Source organism: Dromiciops gliroides, chromosome 6 (genome assembly GCF_019393635.1).
Source record: "Dromiciops gliroides isolate mDroGli1 chromosome 6, mDroGli1.pri, whole genome shotgun sequence".
NCBI classification, from domain to species: Eukaryota; Metazoa; Chordata; class Mammalia; order Microbiotheria; family Microbiotheriidae; genus Dromiciops; species Dromiciops gliroides.
The window spans coordinates 3,344,597-3,367,338 of record NC_057866.1 but is presented as its reverse complement, the minus strand read 5'-3'; the positions used below and the strand labels follow the sequence as shown (position 1 = coordinate 3,367,338).

At 48.8% G+C, this 22,742-nt stretch overlaps 1 protein-coding gene across 4 annotated transcripts in view; it reads left to right on the top strand.

The window, feature by feature from the left end:
* The first annotated feature begins 12,807 nt into the window (after positions 1 to 12,807).
* The window catches only part of NAP1L4 (nucleosome assembly protein 1 like 4), a 32,407-nt gene continuing 22,472 nt past the window's right edge, over positions 12,808 to 22,742 (top strand). For 2 of the 4 annotated variants that reach the window (XM_043970056.1, XM_043970057.1), the window contains exons 1-3: positions 12,820 to 12,943; positions 20,387 to 20,418; positions 21,652 to 21,704. In XM_043970056.1, the coding sequence (XP_043825991.1) occupies positions 20,405 to 20,418; positions 21,652 to 21,704 (67 nt within the window). In that variant the 5' untranslated portion in view covers positions 12,820 to 12,943; positions 20,387 to 20,404. Of the gene's footprint in view, positions 12,944 to 20,386; positions 20,419 to 21,651; positions 21,705 to 22,742 lie in introns of all 4 variants that reach the window. The other 2 variants (XM_043970059.1, XM_043970058.1) reach the window with 2 other exon arrangements.

Genomic DNA, 22,742 nt, shown 5'->3' with positions numbered 1-22,742 from the left:
CACCTGGGGTTGTGTAAAAATTTCTTGGGCAAAAATGGAGCCCAAGTAGAAAAAGTTTAAGAAGCCCTGATGTAGGTTATCTCTATCGATATTTACCGTGTTAGGAATGAAAACTTTTTAGTATTGTTCTAGAAATAGTTTTGACTTTGCAGACCTCCTGAAGGGGTCTCAGGGACTCCCCCAGACCCCTGGGAAGCAGCTAGGTGGCATAGAGTGCTTTTCTTGGAGTCAGACCCAGGTTCAAATTCACACTTACTAGCTGTGTGACTTTAACCTCTCTTTGCTCCGTTTCCTATTGTAAAATGAAAATAATAATAGCATCTTCGGGTTATTGTGAAGATCAAATGAGATAATAATGAAGCAATTAGCCCATGCCTGTGTATGACGGAGGTCCTTAAATAAATGCTCATTTCCTTCCTTCCATCCTTTGAGAATTGCTACCTTACACCATGAAGCTTCTCTAGAACCTGCAGGAAATGGTAAAGCAAAACAAGAGGACTTTAAGAGCTGTGACTGTTATCAAGAAATCCTTGTGGGTTTTTTTTAGTGAGGCAATTGGGGTTAAGTGACTTGCCCAGGGTCACACAGCTAGTGAGTGTTAAGTGTCTGAGGCCGGATTTGAACTCAGGTCCTCCTGACTCCAGGGCCGGTGCTCTATCCACTGCGCCACCTAGCTGCCCCTCAAGAAATCTTTAAGGAGGCTGATTGAGAAGTAGCTCTGATCTTGCCTTTACAATGGGAAGGAACAAATTCTGAAATGAAAATAAAATTGAATTAAAAAAAAGATTTAGGGCCTAAGTTGGAAGTATTCAAAACAGACCTTGGAAGAAAGCGTGCCCACCATCTGTTGTAGCCTTATGCCTGATTGTTGGATGGTTCCACATTGGGCCTAGAAGGAAGCCTTGGCTTTGGCATAGCCAGGATTGTGACCCCTTGTCCAAATGAGGCCTCCCCCACCCCCTCCTCTGTCAAGAAACGACTTATTTTAGCTTAGTCTACTATGAGGCAATCCTATTCCCCCAGCTCTCTTCCCACTAACATAATAAGTCCCCTTTTGCTTTCCCTAGTTTTGGAGCTTGGCTTAACATCCCTTTTTCTTCCTTTTATCTAGTTAGATAAATCTTTTTCTCTGGTAAGTTGGCAAATAAGATTCTTCTTCCACTCCTTCCCTTCAACTTGTTTAAAATTTTTTTCTGTGCCTTTTTCTAAAAGAGGATTTTTCTTTTCCTCATTCTCTTATTTTATGTTTTCCTGCCTGTTCCAGGCTTTCATTCTTTGATTCATAGCCATCAGGAGGGTTTATTCTTTCTTTAGTCTCTTGCAGAATTAAGTTTTACAGGTGCTCCTTTGGGTTGTCTTGGACACCATAGATCTTGTTCCCTGACCCCTCTTTGTCTCTTGGGCTTCATTTGAGCCATTCTCCTTCCCCCTTCCCTTAGAAATACCAGTTCTCTCAGGTGAAACATGTATAGGCCACTCTAGCAATTCCTTGTCCCTGAATGTGCGGTTCACATCTATCCCCTGTACTCTCCATCATCTCCCCCTCCCCACTTCCCATGGATCTTCTCTCTGCATCCATTCCCTCCCACTCTTGCTCCCCAGGGGCTCTGATTCCCTTTCTCCTGAGGTCAAAAGTGTTATGGGAGGATTATGGGCTCCAGTTACTCCAAAAGTTTTCTGGGAAGGTCAAGGAACTTTTTCCTTGAAACCTCAGGAGTTTTCCCTTGAAATCAAGTAGGGCTCTCCTTGAGCTCAATCAAGGACAGACACACCCAAAAGAGATAAGCAGCACCAGATCGAACTGAGCATGCTCCAGGACCACCACCCTGCATGCCAGCCCTGCTGACCACCTGGATAAGGTAATCCATTTGGGAGTGACTACACCAGGAGAAGACCACCTGGAACCTCCCACCAGCAGACTGCTCGGACCCACCAGGATGGAGTTAATGCTCATCACCAGATTGCTCACAACTGATCATCACCTACCTCAGCCTACCACCAGAGGACCCCCAGCCCATCACCCAATAAGGGACATTCTTACCCACCCCATCTGAACCCTATAAAAGGGTGCTCCCCAAGCTAGTCGGTGAGGAAAGCCTTTTGTTTCTCCAAAACCTCCCTCCTGGCCAGTTTCTCTTGTACCCCAATAAACCTGTTCTTTTATTCCTAAATAGGACTTGCTCGAGACGAGAGTGTAATTCTTTTTTTTTTTTTTTTTGATGAGGCAATTGGGGTCAAGTGACTTGCCCAGGGTCACACAGCTAGTATCAAGGGTCTGAGGCCGCTTTTGAACTCAGGTCCTCCTGAATCCAGGGCCAGTGCCTTATCCACTGCGCCACCTAGCTGCTGGAGAGTGTAATTCTTTACAGAGGAATCCTAAGGACCCACGTGCTTTCTCCCCATATCAAAAGAAAGGAAATAAGCATTTATTAAGTGCCTACTAGGTTCCAGGCACTGTGCTATGTGCTTTACATATTATTTCATTCTAGTCTCACAACCCTATGAGATAGGTACTGTTATTATTCCCATTTGACAGTTGAGGAAACTGAGGCAAACAGGTTAAGCGACTTGCCCAGTGTCACGGAGCTTTTAATTGTCTGAGGCTGGATTTGAATTGGGGTCTTCCTGACTCCAGAGCCCACAGGCTATCTCTACTGTACCACTTAGATATCTCTAGGCAGCTGCATCATAGGGTGAGTGGTCTCTTTAAGTACCAAGTCCAAGCAGATTATAATGACTGTAAAGTACCCATCTTCATTTGCAATATCTCTCTCTGCTCCCATAAGGGTTCCTCATCGGGACCCCCTCCTACCACTGAGACAAGGTTTGTCCCTTTCTCCACCCCTCCCTCCCCATTTCAGCCCCACCCTTTCCCACCTTACCCCTCCTTCCAGTGACTACAGCCCACCGTTCCCCTCTCTCTCCTTCCTCCTCCCCTTTTATATGCCCTCCCATCCTCCAAGTTGGTACCACAAAAAAGTGATTGCGCGTTGCCTGGTGGTGGGGGGAGGGGGCAGAGTTGTGGCGCTATTTCAGGCCTGTTTCTCCACCATCACTTCAATTCGATTCCCACTTTTCCTTTTGTCTCACGGATTTTTGGAAAGAAATCTCTTCATAGTCCCTATTTTGTAGTTTGTTGTTAACCCTATAGGTGTCTTTCTCTTTTTGTTTTTTTCCCCCTTTTTCTGGGGTAATTGATTTCATTATCTGTGCCAACATTATCTGCTGGATTCACTTTCTTGTATTTCTGTTGTCTTAAGTGTTTGTAAAGCAAATTATTATCTGCTCAGCTCTGGTTTTCTCTGTAGAAACGCTTCAAATGCCTCTTGAACAGCCATCTGTTTTTATGGGTGATGAGCTCAGGTTTGCAAGGGCCTGTCACTCCGGGCTGTACTTTGGGCTCTTTGTTCCTCAAAACACATTCCACTCCCTCCTTTGGTTGCCGGTGGGTGAAGAAGAATCCTGTGATGTTGGAGGTGTCCTGCCTGGATCCGTAAGTTAGAAAGTCAGCAGCAGAGCCAGAAACGGTGCCCACTAGCCTGGACCCTCCCCAAAACAGAGGCCCCAGAAAGAACTCAGATTATACAAAAGTACAAGAAAAATATTTCCACTGAATTATGTGTACATCAGTATTTATGTTATGCATCTACAAAATGGGATGTGTAAAAAATTATTATTAATAACTATAACCTGGAAAATTCTATAATTTGACTTATTAAAAATTATAGGTTATATGACAAGTTATAGGTTTAGGAAAATTATAATTGGGCCACAAGTCCTGCTGCAGTCGCCATTCAAATGTGAAAATATTTTTAAATGACTAGCCTAAATTTGGGGGGGACCAAACTGCGGAGGACTTTTGACTATTTGGCTATCTGACTGCTGTTAATATAGTGTGGGCCATTTATAAAGTTCCACCACACTGCTCCACTCCCAAATTGATAAACTAAATATTAAGAAGACTCTTAACTAAATAATCAAAGCAGAGTTTATTTATGAGATACTATTTAAAATTAATAATACAGGGAAATAAAATGTACAACCTGACTGCATTGCTGTGCATCTCTTTCCCACCTGCTGGGCTTCAAACCTTTTGAATACAATAAGGGCCTTAGCCTTCTCTTGCCTCAGGGCACTCACTTGCTCAGCTCCTTTCTTCTAACTCCTCTTAATCTTCACTTTCTCCAACCTGTACCCTGTGCTGACCGCTTCTGTGCTCTCTGCTGCCTCCTGTTCTGTCTGTCTGCTCCGTCCTCTGCCGCCTTTGTCGCCTCTCTTAATCTTGTCCGCAGGCCTTTCCTCCTTGCTCCTAGTCCTGTGTTATTGTTCATCTCATCCCCCCTGACAGATACCCTCTAATCTAACTCCCAGGTCTCTATATACCTTTTCTTCTCTCCACTCAAATCTCGGGGCTTCCTGAGCCCCTACAGACCAAGCTAATCCACCAGCCAGGGCTGCAGCTGGTGGGGGGGGGGGCTCCAGCCTCAGGTGCCTCAGCACAGGCTATCCAGGATCTTTCGGATAGCTCTGCTCAGGTCAGAGGGAGCTGGGGGCTTTTCCCCCCCAGCTGTCTGACCTGGCATCTTGTACAGCCCACGGGGCTTTTTGGCTCAGCTGAAGCTGAGGAGGGGAAGAGACCCTGAGGGCCTAAGGCTTTCTAATCTCAGCCCAAAGGTAGGGTCCCCAAATCAAAATAAATTTCCACAGATGCCAGTCACAGAAATGCCACTAATAACCCAATGTGCAAACATTGGAGAAAACTTTCTCTTATCTTCCACAAATGTATAAAATGTTTTTTGAGCAATGCAGTATGCTCAGGTCCAAGGGCAAGAAAAGTTTGCAATCTAATAGCAGAGATGAGGCTTGTACAGGGATCCAAATCAAATTTTGTTTCACTTATGGAGGGAGTGAAGCTTCTGTAAACACCTCAGTAAACAAACTGCATGTCTTAGATTCCTGACAAAAGTCTAGAACATATTGAAGGGAAGGCTATTTAATATTTCTAAAAAGGGTGCAGTGCGTCCCAGGCCAGCAGGGAGGGCTTCACGAAGGGACGACTTGCCCCAAACTGTTTCCTTTTGTAACAAGTTCACTAGACTGACAGAGCTGGGAAATGCCCCAAATGTGGGTTGCCCCAATTTCAGGGAAGCATTTGATCAAGGTTCAGGTTTTCTGATGGAAGAGAGAAGATGCCAAAGATTCCTTAGCTGAATTCAAAGCAGACTGCATGGCAGCACCCAAAGGATACTCCTTCACCTTCTGATGGCAGCTTAGAAGGTCTCCAGCGAGTGACTGGGGGAAAGGCAGAAGGAGTAGGCTTATCAAGGGTGCCGATGCCAAGAAGTGGAGAGGGAAAGCATCCAGTAAAAATGTCTAGGTTATAGCACTGAGTTGAGTCTAATAGGATGGAATTTAATTGGGATAAATGTGGCTGTGGTTCCGAGGCAGGGATTCCAAATATCATCTCTTTAAGTAAAAATGGAGGAAGCAGTGGCTAAAGAAAGAGTTGTCTGTCCACAAAAGAACTGGGAGTGTCAGTAGAATGCAAGCTCAATAATGTGATATGGCCCCCAAGAGAACTCATGGGAGCTTCTGAATCCAGAGCTGCTCCAGGAGGTCACCACAGCCAGTCTGTGGAAGAGGGCTCAGTCTAGCAATGCTTGGCCCGAGAGGGAGGCTCGGATCGGTGAGTGACCAAAGAGTAGAGAGGCTGCCCTGGAACATTTAGTCCCAAACTTACAGCAAGTAGAAACGAATGTTGGCAACATGGAAAGCCAACGGCCAAGCTCACATTGTCTGGTGAGAACAAACACAGGAGCAGCACAGAGACCCTTACTTCAAAGTTAAATAGGTTGACCCTGGTCCCTGGATCATGGGCAAAATCTGGGACAGGGTCCCTCTCTCTTCAGGTCTTCTGCAAAGGCTGGATGAACCAATTGTGAGGAATCTTGTTCCAATACAGGTTGGACTTGATGGCTTCCCATTGCCATCCAAAAGAGCTGTGAGAGTTCAAAGGAGAAAAATGACTTTAATAACTTTGAGGGCCTAAACTCCTAGCAGAGTCCTTTGCTAGGACCCAAATAAGGTAGAGGTCTGTAGGTAGTATAGTGGATAAAGCATTGGAGAGGGAGTTGTGAATTCAAATCCTAACTCCAACATTTCCTGAGTGTGTGACCCTGGGCAAGTCATTTATGCTGTTTCCTATTCTATAAAATAGCACCTACTTCACAGGGTTGTTGTAAAGATCAAATGAAGTCACGCAGATAAAATGCTATTCAAATGCCAAGAACAAATGACTTGTAGCCTAGGGTATCCGGGAAGGTTTCACGGCAAAGGCGGCTTCTGGATGGGGCCTCGAAGGAACTGTGGAGATTGTGGCGTAAAAGCGTTCCTGGCATAGGGACCGGCATGAGCAGAGGCACCGAGGCAGAAAAACAAAGGGAAGGGCCTCCCAGCATTCTCCTTCCCTCCTTCCCTGCTTCAGAAAAGCTGGGCTGGCCAAGGATTTTCTCAAAGGAAGGCTCTCCCTTTCCCCTCTGTGAAAACGGAAATTCCCCTTCTAATGAATTTTAGTGACCTCTTGCTATTGACTTAGTTACATGGCAGACTTCTCCACGTTGGAAGAGACCCCAGATAACCACTGTATGTTCATTTCCACTGGAAATCGAGGCCACTGAATTGGTCTGATGAAGGGAAAATGCCTTACAATCAATATGGCCTTTCACCCTTGCTTCCCCAGCTGGGAGCCCTGCTTAATCCTCCTTAACAGGGGTGGCTCTCACTTCCAAACCCAATTACAAACACCTCCAGTAAGCCACTGGTGGAAGCCTGACGTTCTCTCATACCCCAGCTATTTACCCCAACACCAGCCGGTTGCATGCTCAATTATAAATTAATAATAGGAGGGCTAGGCACCAGTACCCAGACTTCCCTGGCCCAAAAAGTCTCAATTCCCTGAAGGGGCCAGGGATTGGGTCTTTCTTTTCTGCTTTTCCTGTAGCACTGACCCAGTGGCCTGTCTATGGACTGGACTCTGGGCTGATGAATGATCCTGCCACAGTCCTTAGAAGGACTTTGTCTAACAAAGAATCCTCTTCCTCATGCGACTGGCACATGTCAGGGGGGCTTATTCTTATCAGCAGCAGCATCTGTAAAATGCATCTGGATTCTTCAGCAGTCTCTGGGCACTGACTACATAAAATGTAATCCCAAGTTTCCTTGGAAAAATTCTGAATGCATTCCTGTGATCACAGACTTTTCCATGTTAAAGAGTCATCTTTGAGATCACAGGCAGCACCAAGGAGGAATCAAAAACTTTTGCACTGTCAATTTAGTTGAGTCTTATCTTTTTCTTTTTCTTTTTTTTTTTTTTTGGTGAGACAATTGGGGTTAAGTGACTTGTCCAGGGTCACACAGCTAGTAAATGTCAAGTATCTGAGGCTGGATTTGAACTCAGATCCTCCTGAATCCAGGGCCAGTGCTTTATCCACTGCACCCCCTACACTGTCAATTTAAATGGAAAAACCCTCTTCCTAGCATTTCAGAAAAAGGTGAAGTAGTCTGGAAAGCAGGGCTCATTTGAGACAACTAGAGCCATATCCTAAGGGATAAAGCAGAGCGCACACCACATATGGCCAAGGAAATCCAGCATCAGAGAGGAAAGTGCAGAACATCAGGTGAAGACCTAAGGTAGGGGGAACAGAAACCGTCTTGTCATTGGGGTGTCGGCTGCCGCCCACCTGGGCAGAAGGAGAAGATCGATGAGTTCAGCGAGCACACCGTAAGCCCAAATGGGAAGAGAGCAGATGTCAAAGGTTTCACAGAAAGGAAACTGAGGATCTCATACATTTAAATTCCCCAGAGAAAGTCAGCCCAGAGGAGATGAGGAATTCTCTAGAGTGGATTTCTGACAGATCGCGACGGACGTCCGAGTGGCGTGAGTGCTCGGCATGAGCCACCAGCCTGCGGCATGGCTGCTCCAAAGCAGGTTTTCTCTTGGGCTACATTGAGACAGGGCAGGAGGCTGTCTAGGATGTAGGAGGAGATTCTTTGCTCTGGTCAGGCCACAGAAGGATTCTGGTCCACCCCAGTGCCTCCTTTGAGGAAGGACATTGGAAGTGCTGGGTTTCCTCCCGAGGCCTCTGTGCTTGGAGCAAGTGGGGAAGATAGTGGAAAGGAGAGGGCCGTTCTCAAGCTCTCGAGGGTTGTGAAGTGACCTAGAATATTCCCCTGGGCCTCCAAGGGACCAGTCTAAAATGTTCTGTTTGGCTTTCAAAGCCCTTCATGAGCTGCTTCCTTCCTATTTTCCCAGGATCCTGCCTTGTGACCTAGACCATCGGCCTCTGTTGCTCCATCTCCTGACTCAGGCAACTTCTTGGAAGGCCGCCCCCTTCATCTCCACCTGCGGGCTTCCTTCAAGTCTCGGCTTCAGGCTCACCTTCTGGGGTACGCCCTTCTGACCCCCTTAATGCTAGTGCCTTCCCTTGGTCATTAGCTCCAACTGAGTCTCTCTATTACCTATGTGGCCACGGTTGTTTGCATATTTTCTCTCTTATTAAAATGTCAACTTGAGATCAGGAACTCCCCCCTCCCCCTTGCATCCCTAGCACAAAACACAGTGCTTGACACACAGTAGGTGCCTAATAAGTGTTTGTTGACTTGCCATAAGGGAAAAAATGCAAACCTTCTCTATCACTTGTTGGAGATAGGGCCACAAATAACGTTTAAAATCTAGCACCTAGAACGTGGGCACTGAGAAACAGACAGGAGAAAAGCCGTCTTGGGGTGTGTGGACTGACCCATATGGGAGGGCTGATAATGGGACTGGCTGGTAATCAGAGGCCAGCAGAGAGAAGCAGCTAGAGAAGATAGGAAACCATGACATCTTTGGGTGGAGCAAAGAGAACAAAAAGGTCTAATCTTTTTATCTGTCCCTCTCTGGTCCACTCTGGGAGGGTAAAGTCCGCAGGAAGCTGCCCTCACATTGCATTTCCGATTTCGGAGTTCGAAGAGGCCTCAGGGGCTAGTTCCTTCAAATGAGTCTCTGCTCAAGAATGTTCAGGGCTCCCAATGGCCCCTTCCTGGCATTCAAGGCCCTCCCTAGCCTAGCATTGCAGAATCTCCCCTCCACACCTTCCATGCTTCAGGCCAGCCTGAAGATTCCCCCTCCTTCCAGAATTCTTTGTTCCTCTTTTTGCTATCTCTGGAATACTCCCTGTCCTCTTCTTGACCGGCTGAATTCCTAGCTGTCCTTGAAAGCCCCATTCAATGAACAGCTTTCTCCTCTTCCTGCATCCTCAATAGATGCCCTTCAGATGTATCCATGTGTATCATGAGTATCAAGCTCCATGAATGAGGCCATGGGTGTAAAGCTTTCTGCCAACAGAAGCGCTGCAGACGGGTCCCTTACTTCTCCTGGGGCTGTGGTTGTTCCGTTCCTGGACGGCACTCCATGAGCAGGGTCAGACTTTCTAAACTCAGCCTCCACTCCCTGGCACCTGGCACCAAGCAGATGTCTGCCATATGGTGTGCCCTAGTGAGGTGACAGTGCCCATCCTGTCCCCTCCAAAAATGTGAGGAACGGATGGGAGAATGAATGAAAAGCGCTTGTGAATCATTTTGAAATGTCAGCTCCTTTGGAAGCCACCTTATTTTATATCCAAGAAAGAGTCCCAGAGAGGGGAAGGGGCTTGTCCCAGGGAACACAGATCTGAGCCTTGTTCCCAGCCTATGCCAGTGAAGGGGTGTGATAGAGTCAACGTGGCTGGAGGAGTTGATGCTAATCAATAAATGTTTATCAAGCGCCTACTAAGTGCCAGGCACTGAGCTGTGTATGTGCTGGGAATAGAAGTAAGAGTCCCCGCTTTCAAGGAGCCTGCAATCTAACGGGGAGACAACATGCAAATAGACATATACAAAGCAAACTACATACAGGCTAAGAAGGGAATGATTAGCAGAGGGAAGGCACTGGGATGATGAGGGGCTGGGGAAGGCTTCCTGGAGAAGGTGGGATTTTAGCTGGGACTAAAGGAAGCCAGGGAGGTTAGTAGTTGGAGCAAAGAGGGGAGAGCATTCCAGACACGGGGAACAGCCTGAGAAAGGGCCTGGAGCCAAGAGATGGAGGATCCTATTCATGGGACAGCCACGAGGACAGTGTCACTGGGTCAGAGAGTACATGTTGAGAGTAAGGCGTAGGAAGACTGGAAAGGCAGGAAGGTGCCGGGCCGTGAGGGGTTTGGAAAGCCGGCCCCAGCATTGTATGTGATCCTGAAGGTGACAGGGAGACACTGCAGTTTATTAAGGAGCAGGGTGACATGGTTAGACATGCTCTTTAGGAGAATCGATTCAGTGGCTGAAGGAAGGGTGGACTGGAGGCAGGCGGCCCCCACCCTCCCAGCTGCTACTGCTATAGTCTGAGGTGATGGGGGTCTGCACCAGGTGGGTGTCAGCGTCAGGTGGGAAGGTAGAAGGCTGGAGAGATGTTGTGAGGTAGATTCAACAAGTCTTGGCGCCATATTGGCTCGGAGGGGTGACAGTGAGAAGTCCAGGACATCTTCTTGGTGGGGAGCCTGAGGGACTGGGAGGATGGGGGTGCCCTTCCCAGGAGTAAGAAAATAGGAGGGGGAGGGTGTGTGGGGGGAACATTAGTCTAGTTCTGATGGCTTGAGTGTAAGATGTCTACAATGTCTGAAGGGAAGTTGGAGATGTGAGACTGGAGGTCAGCAGAGACACTGGGGCAGGAAAGGGGGGCTTGGGAATTATGAGCCTAAAAATGGTTATTAGAGCTCTGGGAGCTGATGAGATCACTGAGGGGAGTAGTACAGAGGGAGCAGAGCAGAGGGCCCAGCACAGGACCCTGAGAGACATCTACAGTTAGAGCTTGGGATCTGGAGGAGGACCCAGCAAAAGGGACAGAGAGAGAGCAGTCGGAGAGGTGCGGGGAGAAGCAGCAGGGAGAGAGGGGAAGGTCCCCCAAACCAAGAGAGAAGTGAGTGTCGAGGAGAAGAGGGGATCAAACAAACCAGAGGCTGAAGAGAGACGCGCAGTCACGCTGCTGAGTCCCACGCTCTGCCCCCCAGGTGTCCGCCCTGCCAGCTTTGGATCTCCTGGAAAGGAAGAGGCGCTCTCTAGAACATCTGGGCTGTAGCCTATACCTGTGACAAGGATGCAAGGGGCCAGGTGGAGCATGTCTATCACCGGCTCCCTACATGGGAGGAAGGGACGGACCCAAACTGAAGCTTCTATGGGTGTCATCCCAGGTGATTCATCAATGTGGCTGCTCCCTCAATTCCCATCAAACCAAATAAGCATTTAGCAGTGCTGGGTACTGCGCAAAGCTGGAAAGGGGACCAAGACCAAAGTGGGAGACAGTCCCTGTCCCCAGTAATTATACCAGTTCACATTTCTGTAGGGCTTCACTGCAATAATCACATCTGATCCTCACATCCACCTTGTGGGCTAGGGGCTATTATTCTCATTTTACAGATGCGGAAGGACAGGGGGGAGGAGAGGGAAGGAACAAGAATATATTATGTGCCTATTATGTGCCAGATATCATGCTAAGTGCTTTACAGGCCTTGTTTCCTCACAACAACCCTGTGAGAATACAGACAACCCAGGAAATCCAGGAAGGCTTCCCCAGGAAGTGGCCCATGGGTCCTCCAGGCGGCTGGATGCAGTGCGGAAGGAAGCAGGAGATTCTAAGGAATGGAGAGGAGATGGAAGGCCTTCCAGGTATACAAGGGTATGGAGGTAGGAGAGAAAGTGTTTCTGAAGCTCCAGGAACAAACAGATTTTAGTCCAATTTGACTGGAACGGAGAGCAGGTCAATCAATCAGTCAGTCAACATCGATGAGGCCCCTCCTATGGACTGGGGACTCAGAGAAAGGGGGAAACAGCCCTTGCCCTCAGGGAATAGCACGCATGCGACAACAGGTGCGGCAGAGGAGGGGGAAGGCATCTCTGGGAGGGGCGGAGCCAGGGGAGCCAGGTGGCCAGGTGGCCAGGTGGCCAGGTGGCCAGACCAGCTCGAGGCTGGAGGTGAGGAGAGGGAGCATGGGGGGGGGGGGGCCGGCAGATCAAAGGCACAGGGGTAAGAGCGTGGGGAGCAGGAGGCAGGTCGGGATGGAGGAAAGTGTGGGGAGCCCGGGCGGGGGAGGGAGACACCTGAGCGCCGGCCTCTCCTGGCCTCTGTCCCCCACCACGGCCATCAGGCCCTTCTCTGCCCCTAGTCCATTCCCCCTCCCGACCCTGGGGGGCGCCTGGGGGGCTGGGATGCCCCGATCGATTGGTTGTCACGAGTTTGGGCCGGAATTCGTGTTAATGAACCCCAGACCCCCAGGATCTTTATGACAAATAGGGGGGATAAGGAAATGAAATACTTAGAAGATTCTGGGGGGCATCTGACGTCACGACTTGAGCTACTCGAGCGAACCCTAGGGAGCGTCGGGGGGGGACCCAGGGGTCCGCAGCGTGGGATCCACCAAGGGCGCCCCTCGCCCTCCCCTCCACGTGCTCTGGACTTCCCGCTTCATTCTCTTTAAAGAGGAGGAAGGAATGCGCAAGGGCGCGCACCCGGGCGGGACCCTTCATTTGCATACGGAGGGAGTGCCGCGCAGGCGCAGCACGGCGCGACCGCGTGGGGCCACGGCGGAGGGCGGGGGTGGGGGTGGGGAAGCGACGGGTCTAGGGTTTCGGCCTCCTCCGCCGTCGCCTCGTCACCCTTCTCCGGACTCGGATTGGCCCCCGCCCTCCCGAGGCTCGGCCCTGGCGCTCGGCGTCCAATCGCGGCGCTTCTTGCTGGTGGGAGGTGAGCGGAGAGCGCGTGCGGGGCGCCGGCCAATGGGAGGCGGTGTTGTTGGCGGCCGCGGCGGCGCAGCAGCCTAAGAGAGGGAGCAGTAAGGGGTGAGGGCCGAGGCCGCCGCAGCCGCAGCCGGAGCTCGAGGTGGGTGGGGGCGGTGGGGCCGGGGGGCCGGGGGGCCGGGGGGTGAGGAGACGAGAGGAGAGCCCGGGCGGCAGGGAGGGGCCGGCCCAGGTCGCGGCGTCGGGCCCGTGTCCCCGGGCCTGCAGTGGCCGGGCCGGGCCGGGCCGGTCAGTCCGCCCCCGCCGTGCGGGGCCCGCGCCAGCGAAGGGTGGGGAGAGCCGCTCCTTTGTCCGCCCGGAGGCGGCGGGGGCCGGCCGGGGGCCCGCGGCCCGCCCGCGCCTCAAACCCGTTCCCCCGTTTCCGTCTGTCAAACTTGCTGGGGGGGGGCTCTCGGGAGCGGACAGAGCGGCCCCCCCCGGGCACTGGTCCGGCCGGGAGTCAGGGGTCACGCAGACGGCGCGGACCGGCCGTGCCTGCCTGGCAGGGCGTCCTCTGGCTCCGCCGTCTGCCGGGTTCGGGGGCGCGGAGCGAGCCGGGCGCCCCGGCCGGGGCGATCCCGCCAAGGGCTCTGGACTGCGGGGGGGACTCCCGCCTCCTGGCGGCGATCGGCGATTTGCAGCCCGGGCCCGCGCCGGGCAGTCGGGGAGCGGGGCCCGCGCCGGGGCCGCTCTGCTGGGCGCTCCGTGCCCCGGACCGGACCCTGCCCGTTTGGTACCGGGAGAAACAGTCCGAGGAAGGGGGCCAAGAGCCAAGGGTCGGGCAAGGCCGAGGCCCCGTCGTGCGGGCTCAGAGGGAGAAAGCCGCGGTCCCCGCGCATCTCCGCGCTACTCTCGTGCTTTGGAGTGTGCCCGGGGCCTCTTTCCGTCGTTACCCGCCTGCCGGCTCCCCGCAAAGCGGCCCGCGTCTTTAGGCGGACTTTCCCTTGCTGCTCAGTGTGAGCCGCCGGAGAACTCGGAGGGACTGGGGACCGCTCCTCTCATCTTATCGGCGTAGGGAAGCCCTCGGGGACGAGCCCCAGCTCCCGGCGTAGGGCGCCACCTGTTTGATCTTTGGCTAAGTGACTGGCCCAGGGTCACCTAACTGTGGGTCCGGAGGTGGAGCTTGAGCCAGGTGCTTCCAGGGCACACGCTGCCTCCCTGAGACTTCAAGCCCCGCTTAGCTTCTCTTTGCGTTCGTTTTTCAGTTTGTAAAATGGTATCACCTGCTGCTTCAGACCTCCTGGGGAAGATGCCCAGAGCCCTGCTCCAAGCCCGCGTGGCAGGCACCCGGCGCGTGCCCGAGACTGCCAAGAGCTGGGGCTGTGGAGAACAGGGAAACGAGAGCTGCTAGTCTGCATCCCGAACCGAAGAGGTCTTTCTCTGGTCTTTGCTTCGGGAGTAAGCCTCTGGGTAGCCTCTCATAGAATCGACTTCTTGCTCTAAGAACTCCTGCAGAGCAGGGAATGTTTCATTTTTGCTTTGGTAGCCTCAGTGCCTAGCTTAAGGAGTGCCTTGGGTGAATGCATAGATATTGTCCCGATAGTAAATAACCAGCTTTAAAAAGGAGACTGCATCTGAACATAGAAGAAGGAGTTGCTGGCCTTGGGCACGGTGGAGAGGTCTTAGGTGAGGGTGTGTGTGTGTGTGTGTGTGTGTGTGTGTGTGTGTGTGTGTGTGTGTGTGTGAGAGAGAGAGAGAGAGAGAGAGAGCAAGCGAGAGCGGAGAGAAATAAGAGAGGGAGAGACAGACCCAACCTACAAAAGCATAGAGGGGTAGACAGAACATTGGAATATCTGCCATGCTGGCAACTGGACAGCCCTGGCTATAAGGGCAGGGTTGGAAAGCCCTTTGTGCACGTTTGTGAGTAGTTTGAAAAGGCAAAAAGAGCAGCTTCTGTTTGATCCTAGATGCCATAGGCCACCATTAGAGCTTATTAATAGAGGAAAGACCTGGGCCTTTAGGAAGGTCATTCTAGCAGCTGGGCACCAGGTGGATTGGAGGGGGGGGGGGGACTGAAGGCAGGAAGCCCCCTTATGCTGTCCGAAATACACTTGTTTTTGATACAGGACGACCTGGGATGGATCAGTGATTTGGGATCAGAAATTAGAAGGGAAGACTAAGAATGTAAAAGAAACATCTTGGGTGGGGAGGAGGGCTAATATTGTGTGGAGTAATAGAAATATTGCAAAGTTAGCTGGTGGTGAATCATGAAAAGAAGGGAGGTGAGAAGAATTAAAAGGTCGTCTAGGGAGTTCCATTACTGAAGACTGACTTGACTAGGGAGGTAACTAGAATATCTTTTCTATAGAGAATAGCTTGGATTCCATGGTTTCTACTTGCTCCTGTTACACTAGAAACTTCTCAAAAATGTTCTTTCTTGACTCAGGTAACATTGTCTCTCATTGCATTATTGGTTTCAAAAGGATTAACCGGCTACAGAATGTGTCGAATTTATTTTGTTACAGTGGAATTCCATTATGTTAAGTCTCACTTGTGATCCACCGGATTTGGAAAATCGTTCTGTTCTGTGGATTTTTGTCACGATAGGGTTTGACGTGTAATCAATTACTAAGAATTGGCGAGCCACCCATAAGGGCAGATCCAAAGGTCAGTAGTCTCTAGGAGTACTTAGCTGTGTGACCCTGGGCAGGTCATTTAACCCTAGGTTTTCTCTAAATGTCAGACCTCACTACCTTTAAATACAAAATAAATCCAAAGGAATTTTTTTGAGGGAGTCCCGCAGGAAGAGGAATCCAGGCTGATCTCTAAAGGAGGGAGGTAGAACATGGTGTGAAGGCCACATGAAGAAGACCAGTTGGACTGGATGGAAAAGAAGTGACCTATTGAGGATAGGTTGGAGCCTGGCTGTGACAGTCTCTGATCACTTACTGTTGGGGGGTGTGTTGGAGCTTAGACAAAATAGGGAGCCGTCAGATTTTACTGGTTGGAGAATGGCTGGGGTGGGGGGGGGCAGAGATCAGTTAGGAGGGTGCTCCTGTAACTGGCACAGGGAAGGCAGAGGGCAGGTAGAATGGGTGAGAAATCTGGCGCCTGATTGCAGAGCGGCATGAAGAAGAGTGAGGCACAAGCCTGAGCAGCCCAGTTTCTAAGGTGGGGAAGGTTCAGGGGCAGTTACTTTCTGAAGAACAATTGGGCCTTTAACAAGGCCTGACTTAGTTCCTGGAGGGCAGGACTGGTCTCCAGCGGTCTCTGGAGAGATCTTCCTCTCCTGTTGCCTAATGGCAGTTGTCAGGTCTTGTGGAAACATGTTAGAAGCAACATTTCTCCATCCTAAATCTCTAGTGGTTTCTGCTGCCTCGGAGGGACACATTTCTTTTCTCCCACACTGCTCAATAAGGCTACTTAAATGATTAGCCCAATTGTGGCAGGTAATTTGGGTTCAGATTTCTTAAAGCCACAATAAGATAGGCAACAGTTTTCATTTTAATACTGTAGTTGTACCCAGTAGAAATCCATGCATCCCTTCCTTCCCCTTGATGGAAGCCAGAGATGAGTAGGTAGAGAATTCTGGGTACAGGATCAAAAATGGAGTGTCTTATGGGAGGCCTGCAGACTACGTGGGGGAGGCTGTAGGGTATATAAGAAGCCTGGCGTGGTTCGGAGGATTTTGAAAACCAAACAGAGCATGTGATAGGGAGCCATTGAGTTTGAGGAGAGGTGAGATGGTCTGATATGGTGACAGGAGTGGAGGCTGGCAGGGGGACTCCCAGGAGGCAACAGTCCAAGTATGAGGTACCACCTTGTATAGTATGAGAGGGAGAATTCTCAGGATGTGGCAGCAGATTGGATGGGGTGGCTAGGAGAATATTGTCTTCTGCAGTAATGGGAAAGTCAGAAAGAGGGAAGGGTTTGGAGAGAAAATTACACCAGGTTGAGTTTGGCACTAGGAGTTTAAGATGTCTGTGGCACAGCCAGCTGAAGAGTTGAGGCGGGGAGGGAGGGGGGTGGGGTTGGGGCTAGAGTGGTAATACAGCTGAGAATCACTTGCAGAGAAGTTATGGGATCCAGGCTAAATTTTTATTTGTAAATTTATCTTGTAAAATTATTTGGTGGAGTTGCTAGAATCCTTTGTGGGAAGTTTTTTTTTTTCTTCTGAAAACAGCCGGTAATGTACATGTAAATTTACAAGCTTAATGGGAGATATATATGTATGCATGCATATGTATGTATACATATATAAATAAAAGTAATACATTCGTTTAATAGGTGAAATGATTTGCCACATATACTCAAGTTTTGTAATAAAACAATAGACTCTGGGCAAATGTTTTTCAGCTGCTGAGGAGTAACCTAAATGACCCATTTTTGGAACATTTAAGTTTACTTCTGTGGGAGAGATTGATGTATATTTATGAATAACTATTAGTTTGGCAATTTTAGAGGCAGTATGGATGAATTCAGGTTAATGAAAAAGAATACACTTGTCCATATTTGAACGAATTTTAACACTCATTAGGTTACAACCTTCCTTCCTCAATTAGGCTTTCTATTTCTTAGTTTCTAAGGGTGACTGAGTCAAATGAAGGCATCCCCTGTAGGATGTTACTATATCATGTGAAATAAGTCAGGCCACTGTAGCACTTACTAATTGCACAAATATTGATTTTGGCACCAGTAGTTGATGTTCTCACGAGCAAAGCACTGTGGCCATTGGATATAGGCTGGCCATGTGCTCTGTGGGTGTGGTGTTTCCACAGCAGGCTGGTAGAGGATGGAACAAGCCGGAGAGTGTGGCTAAACCATCTGTTGGGCAAGTTCACTGAATAGCTCCCGGGGTGTTTCATTGAGTGCTATTTCTCAGTGATAGGAGATACCGGTTTGGGGGGGACACCTTAGTGCAGGGCTTCTTTTTGTTTGTTTTTGGAGAGGCAGTGAGGGTTATGTGACTTGTCCAGGGTCACACAGCTAGTAAGTGTTAAGTGTCTAAGGCCGCATTTGAACTCAGGTCCTACTGAATCCAGGGCTCCTAGTGCCAAACCTGGCTGCCCCCCCCCCCCCCCCAGTGCAGGGCTTCTTAACCTGGGATTCATGGATGCTGGTGTCCCTGAGTAGATTTCAGGGTGAACTCAAGGAGAAGAAATTCCGTCTTTGTTTTCACTAACTTGAATGTAGCATTTCCTTCGGTTTAAAAACCTTTTTTGAGAAGGGCTCCAGGATCCTTCAGACTCCATTGGGCCAGGGGAGGCCATGGAATATAACAAGTTAAGAACTTGTGCCTTAGAGATGAATACTTGGTTTCTCCTTTAAGTAGATGATGAAAGGGTTCAACAGCTTTAAGAATTTGCTTAAACTGGACTCGGATGATTCTTGGGCACCAGTTTCTTTAGTGCCTCGATGATTTAATGTTGAAGCGCTCAGTATTTTTGTCATAATTATTGAAACAAAGTCGCTAAATCGAAAAGGAGTTGGTCTCCCAGATTGTGACGATGACTTCCCACTGCATTGGATCCAGCTCGACCAGAGTGCCCTGAGCTGCTGGCTCCAAGAGCCGAGGAAGAAGAGTTACATCTGAGCTAGCTCTGCAGAAGCTTTCTTCTTTCTCCTCTTACCTGCATAATTAAGTTTTCCCCACCTGATTTTTGGAAATGGTTTTTAATTCTGCCTGTTTGTTGTCAGAGATGGGGGGTGAGCTTCCCACTTTTAAGAACAGGTGTTCTTGTCCCAGTAGAGTGGCTGCTCTTTGAGAGCACAAAAGGCGCTTAGAGGAGGTGCACTCCTGAAGCTCTAGCTTGGGGGCAACTTGGGCCAGGTTATTTGATGTCTGAGCCTATGCAGCAAGGAGAGGTTTGGCTCATCCTGCTTCATCCATAAGTTCTGAGTATTGGGGGAGATGATGTGCATAAGACACATTCAAGTAGTTAGTATTGTTTTCTCAATTAAAACACTTTCTCTCCCTCCCATAACCCCCATGGGGGGGGCGGGGGGCCAGGTAGGAAAAATCAAACTCTTGTAGCACACATGTTTAGGTGAGCAAAACGGATTGCCCCAGTGGCCGCATCCCCTTCTGCCCCAGAGCCCCTCACCACTTCCCTGGGAGGTGAGTGGCTGCTCATACTTAAGTTAGACTTCTGTTTGTCCTTGATGATGCTGTGTGAGTGGTTCTGGTTCTGCTCACTTCCCATTGTGTTCCCCATAAGCTACATGATAAACCAGTGAGGGCTATAATAGGAGCCAGGTTATGGAATTGAAGTAGAAAACAAAGGCCAGTCGTCACTTCCAACAGTCTTAACTGTAAGGTACGTTTCCCACCTTAAAGTTAATAGTGATGTAGGGATTCGATTTGGCTGAAAAGGCACCTATCAGCTGACTGAAGAAATAAACTGTAGGTTTCTTGATGCCTTCCTGGCTTCATTTGTCTGTCTGTTTTTCACAGGATTCCTAGAGCCTTGGCTAGATAGAATTATGCAGAGTTAGCAAGGCATTTGACAAAGGCCCTCCCAATCTTATGGGCAGATTGGAGCTGTGTGGGCTAGCCCATTGGCCATTAGGAGGAGTATTAGCAGCTTTTTGCAGGCTCTGCCCAAAGAGTTGTTATGGTTTGATGCCAACTTAGGAGGAGGTACGCAGTGGGTTTTCTCAGGGATTTGTATCTTGTAACATTTTTGCCAGTGATACAAATAAAGGAGTAAATGACACACTTATCCGATTTGCAGATGGTGCAGAGCTGGGAGGAACAGCTAACAAATTGGATGACAGTCAAAATCCAAAAAGATTTTGGCAAGGCTAGGCTATTGGGCTCCGTCGAATAAGACCAAGTATAATGGCAGTAAATAGAAAGTCTTAAATTTCAGGTTTAAAAAAACTAAACAAAACTCAAGTGTGAGGTGGGAGAGGGCAGGCATAGCTGGGGGCAAGGGTTGGGACTGGGGACCTAACTTTACTGTGGGCTTGAAAGCTCCAGATGATGTGGTGCCCAAAGATGGCTGCATTAAGAGCCACGTCCAAGGCTATGGTCAGTCACCCTGCTGTGTCTGCTGCGCAAGGGCCTCATGGGCAATCTTAGAAGGCTGTTTGGGTGGGGTGAGATAAACCTCCAGAGGAAGGCAGCCTGCACCGGGAAGGGCCTTGAGGTCCTGTCATATGAGGCATTAAGATGAGCGTGTTTATCCTGGAGAAAACGGGGCTGGACTGGATGGCTGCCATCTGGGAGAGTAAGATTAGGCTTGTGCTGTTTGGTCTCAGAGGGCCAGAGGCGGGTCAGGGCAGTGGAGAGGTAAAGCCCCTGAGGGACAAGCCTCTGGCAGAGAGCCAAGGAAAAGGTGATGGCTGGGCTCTCCTTGGGCAGAGAGCAAAAGCTCATTGGCTTCTTGTTGGGTCTGTTGTTGTGAGACTCTTTGGGGGGCGCTAGTGAGTAGATGAGACTTTAGAGCTCCCTCTGGTTGGTTTTGTGTGGGCCTTATGGGAAGGAGGCCTTTGTGTGTGTGCGACTGTGTGTGCACGAGTGCAAGTGTGCGTGCACATTCATGTGTGTGTGCCCACCTGGGAACATCACTTGGGAGAACTAATTATCGGTTTTAACTTGTAGGTGGATAAAATCCTTCTGATGGCAGATAACAGGTAAGTCTTCTTTGCCAAGATGGAATTCTAAAAAAAATGGCTAATTAAGTCACATGATCTGTTTCAACAAGTACTAGAACAGAGGTTCTGCTTGAAGACAAAGAATAAAACACAAAAGATAAAAGAAACCACAGTCATTCATTCCCAGGCTCTTCTTTCTCATTCAGGACAATGGACACCCTGCTTCTTTTGAATAACATACCAAGGAATGTGTGTAAAAAGCTCTTTGGAGTTTGTCGGGGGGTTTGCCCTGGACCTGAGCCGCTAGGTGGTGCATAACAGGTGGAGAGAGTGCATGTGGGAGTTAGCGGAGTGGGCTTGCAATCTAGAAGGCTAGTGTTTGAATCCTGCTGCTGGCGTGCAGCCTTATGACTGCACAAGGCACTCTTTCTGAGCCTCAGCTTCCTCGTCTGTCCAGTGGGAATAACACTGCCTAGCTCAGGGTTTTTGGGATCAAATGAAATAAATATAAGTGGTATATATTGTCCAAAGGTCAGTGCAGTGATAGATTGCTGGCTACCACACCTGATATAGTCATTTTTTCTTTTGTTGGCAGATGTAGTAAATGGTTGTTTTCTTCCAACAAGTCCCTGAGAACCTTGTAATATGTATATATATATATATATATTTTTTTTTTTTGGCCAGGCAATGAGGGTTAAGTGATTTGCCCAGGGTCACACAGCTAGTAAGTTTCAAGTATCTGAGGCTGAATTTGAACTTAGGTCCTCCTGAATCCAGGGCCGCTCCTTTATCCACTGCACCACCTAGCTGCCCCACCTTGTAAATTTTTAAGGCCTGTTTTGCTATGTTTAGAAAAATTAAAATTCTGTTAAAATTACTTTCTTTTAACGTGTATCTAATATAGTCATTGTTGGCACTGTGTGTGGGGGGGTAAGTTTTCTTTTGTCCTAGACTCTCCACTACTAGTATGTAAGATGGTGAAGTTGTGGCAGCTTGGGTGGGATTGGGGGCTACTTCAGGGGACAGAGGAATGTCCGTTTTTTGGGAGCTTTGACCAAAGTCGAAAGTTAGTAGACTATTTTAAAAAGAGAATGTTAACAAATTAACATACTTTTCTTCCCCAATTTATGGCACTTCACACAGCAAGCTTTTAATTATGGTGCAATATGATAATGGTCTTGAAAAAAATCCACTTTGGTTAGGGTTTTTTTTTTATTTTTCCTATTATAATGGAGTTTTCCTTTACATTTTAATTTTTAAAATATTTTTTAGTAATTCAGAAGATGTTCCTTCAGATTCCTTTGAAACTCCTAAAACTGACAAAGGTAAGGTTATACTGAAGAGCTGATATTTAGGGGTATAAGAATGGGGGATCAAGAAAGTTTCAAATGTTGAAGGAATTTTATATGAATGGTTTTAGAGACATTTAAAAAATTTTCATCCACTTTTATAGAAAATTCAGTATAATAAGAATAGAATTTAGTAATTTAGAATTTGAGTTGGTAGTAATATGGAAAGTAAAGCCTCATTTTAATTACTCACTTTTCTTCTAAATCCCAAATGAAAATGCCTAGCCCCCCAGGGCTCCTTGCCTAGAGAGCTCCCTGCTCATACCAGCTGGGCCTGGTGTTTGAAGCTGTTCAAACTCCGTGTCTCTTAGTTAGGTGGAGAGGTTAAACTTGTGTCTGTCTTGTAATTTTTGCTTTGAGTTTCTCTTGCTATCTCTTTTCTAAGTAAGCCTAAGCAAGGCCTGGGCCTAGGATGATGGTTGAAAACTCCATTTTGTTATCCCTTTCCTTGATCTCCGTGAGCATAAATGACAATGCAAGGAGAAGGCAGCATGTTGGTGCTCCTTGTGAAATGCTGAGACATGAGTGGACTTGGGTAATTTCTGAAGCAATAGCTCCCTCAAACTTCCCTTCTATGCCCCAGGCGGATGAGTTGAGTTAGCATTCACGTTTAGCATGGTCCAGAGGAATATGTTGGGCCACCATAATGCAACATTTTTACTCTGCTTGGTTACCTAGTATATTTTTATCCTGCTTTTCTGCCCAAACTTGATGGGACACTCGCATTCTCCATGATTATGGCGTGTGAGATTAAAAAGCTACAATTGAGAACAGAAGCCTTTAGCTCTGCCTTGGAAAGATTGTGGGCTTCTCCCCCTTGGAGGATTGCTCAAGTACCGCACTTTTGCCACATCAGTGTCTGGTCCTTTTCCACCCAAGGGAAGCTGTTTGGCTCTTTAAACGTCGGTCTTGAACGAATGTTCCTTCACGCAGACTCGGGGCTGTGTTTTTCTAAAATTAAGCTTTCCCGATTGAGTGCCGGGGGTCACACCCGTTTAGTAGTGATCGTCTTCG